The 955-nt window shown below is 48.5% G+C and overlaps 1 protein-coding gene across 1 annotated transcript in view; it reads left to right on the top strand.

Annotated features, from left to right (window-relative positions):
* The window catches only part of ptbp1a (polypyrimidine tract binding protein 1a), a 16255-nt gene that overhangs the window by 637 nt on the left and 14663 nt on the right, over positions 1-955 (top strand). The window contains exons 2-3 of the mRNA XM_037694973.1: positions 305-361; positions 530-560. Of these exons, the coding sequence (XP_037550901.1) occupies positions 305-361; positions 530-560 (88 nt within the window). The remainder of the gene's footprint in view (positions 1-304; positions 362-529; positions 561-955) is intronic.

The raw sequence follows: 955 nt of genomic DNA on the forward strand, positions 1-955 counted from the left end.
GTGTCCTCGGAGTTCCTGGTCCATGTTGAACGTGTCCTCGGAGTTCCTGGTCCATGTTGAACGTGTCCTCGGAGTTCCTGGTCCATGTTGAACGTGTCCGGCCTGAACTCTTCATCTCGATTCAATCACAAACCTCAGTCCCCACTTCTTTTATCCGTGTCTTTGTTTTACTCCGTCCTTCTCGACTTGGATGGCCTGATTGCTGCCGCTTATTGAAGCATGTCCACGCTGCCGTGAGTCAAGTGTAGATAAATGTGCAGACTCGTCTTTGACTCCTTCATTTCTGTGAACTTGTTCACTTCAGCCGCCTAGACGCCACTGACTTGTACCCTCTGGGATCCGGCTACGTCCCTGAGATCGAGTATGTATTGCTCAACTTGTACTAACACTCAGTACTTTCTACAAGTTTGTTTTTTGTCAGTCGTTGAGCATGAATGTTCAAGTGCCTGTTGTACAACAAAAACATTCTGCGTTCATTTAGCCATAAGTGTTTTTCTGTCCTTGTTGTAATTGTGCACTTTTTTTCCAGCAGTGTCCATGATATATCGGTTGGCACCAAGGTGAGCTCATTTAGTGCTTCTTGTTTCTCCTGCTCGGTCTCATGCAACTGTTTAATCACACACAAACACTGAGGATTTGTTTCTGTACCTTGACCCTTGACCTGCAGGGCTCTGTGTGTTGCTGCTGGTAGTTTAAAAAGATTACGTGCACCTTTGTGTGCGGTTCACTGTGCTCGTCTGAGAGCTTCCACTACAATTACAAGACAGAACCGTTGGCTGTGTGACGTGAGTGTTGCAGATGGGAGTGCCTTTAAATATCTGTGGTGCCTGGACAAATGGTCCGTGCACGGTGCCTACGTCCTCGCCTGGGACTATGAACGTGCACGGTGCCTACGTCCTCGCCTGGGACTATGAACGTGCACGGTGCCTACGTCCTCGCCTGGGTCTATGAACGT

Source organism: Nematolebias whitei, chromosome 21 (genome assembly GCF_014905685.2).
Source record: "Nematolebias whitei isolate Nwh7 chromosome 21, NemWhi1, whole genome shotgun sequence".
Lineage (NCBI taxonomy): Eukaryota > Metazoa > Chordata > Actinopteri > Cyprinodontiformes > Rivulidae > Nematolebias > Nematolebias whitei.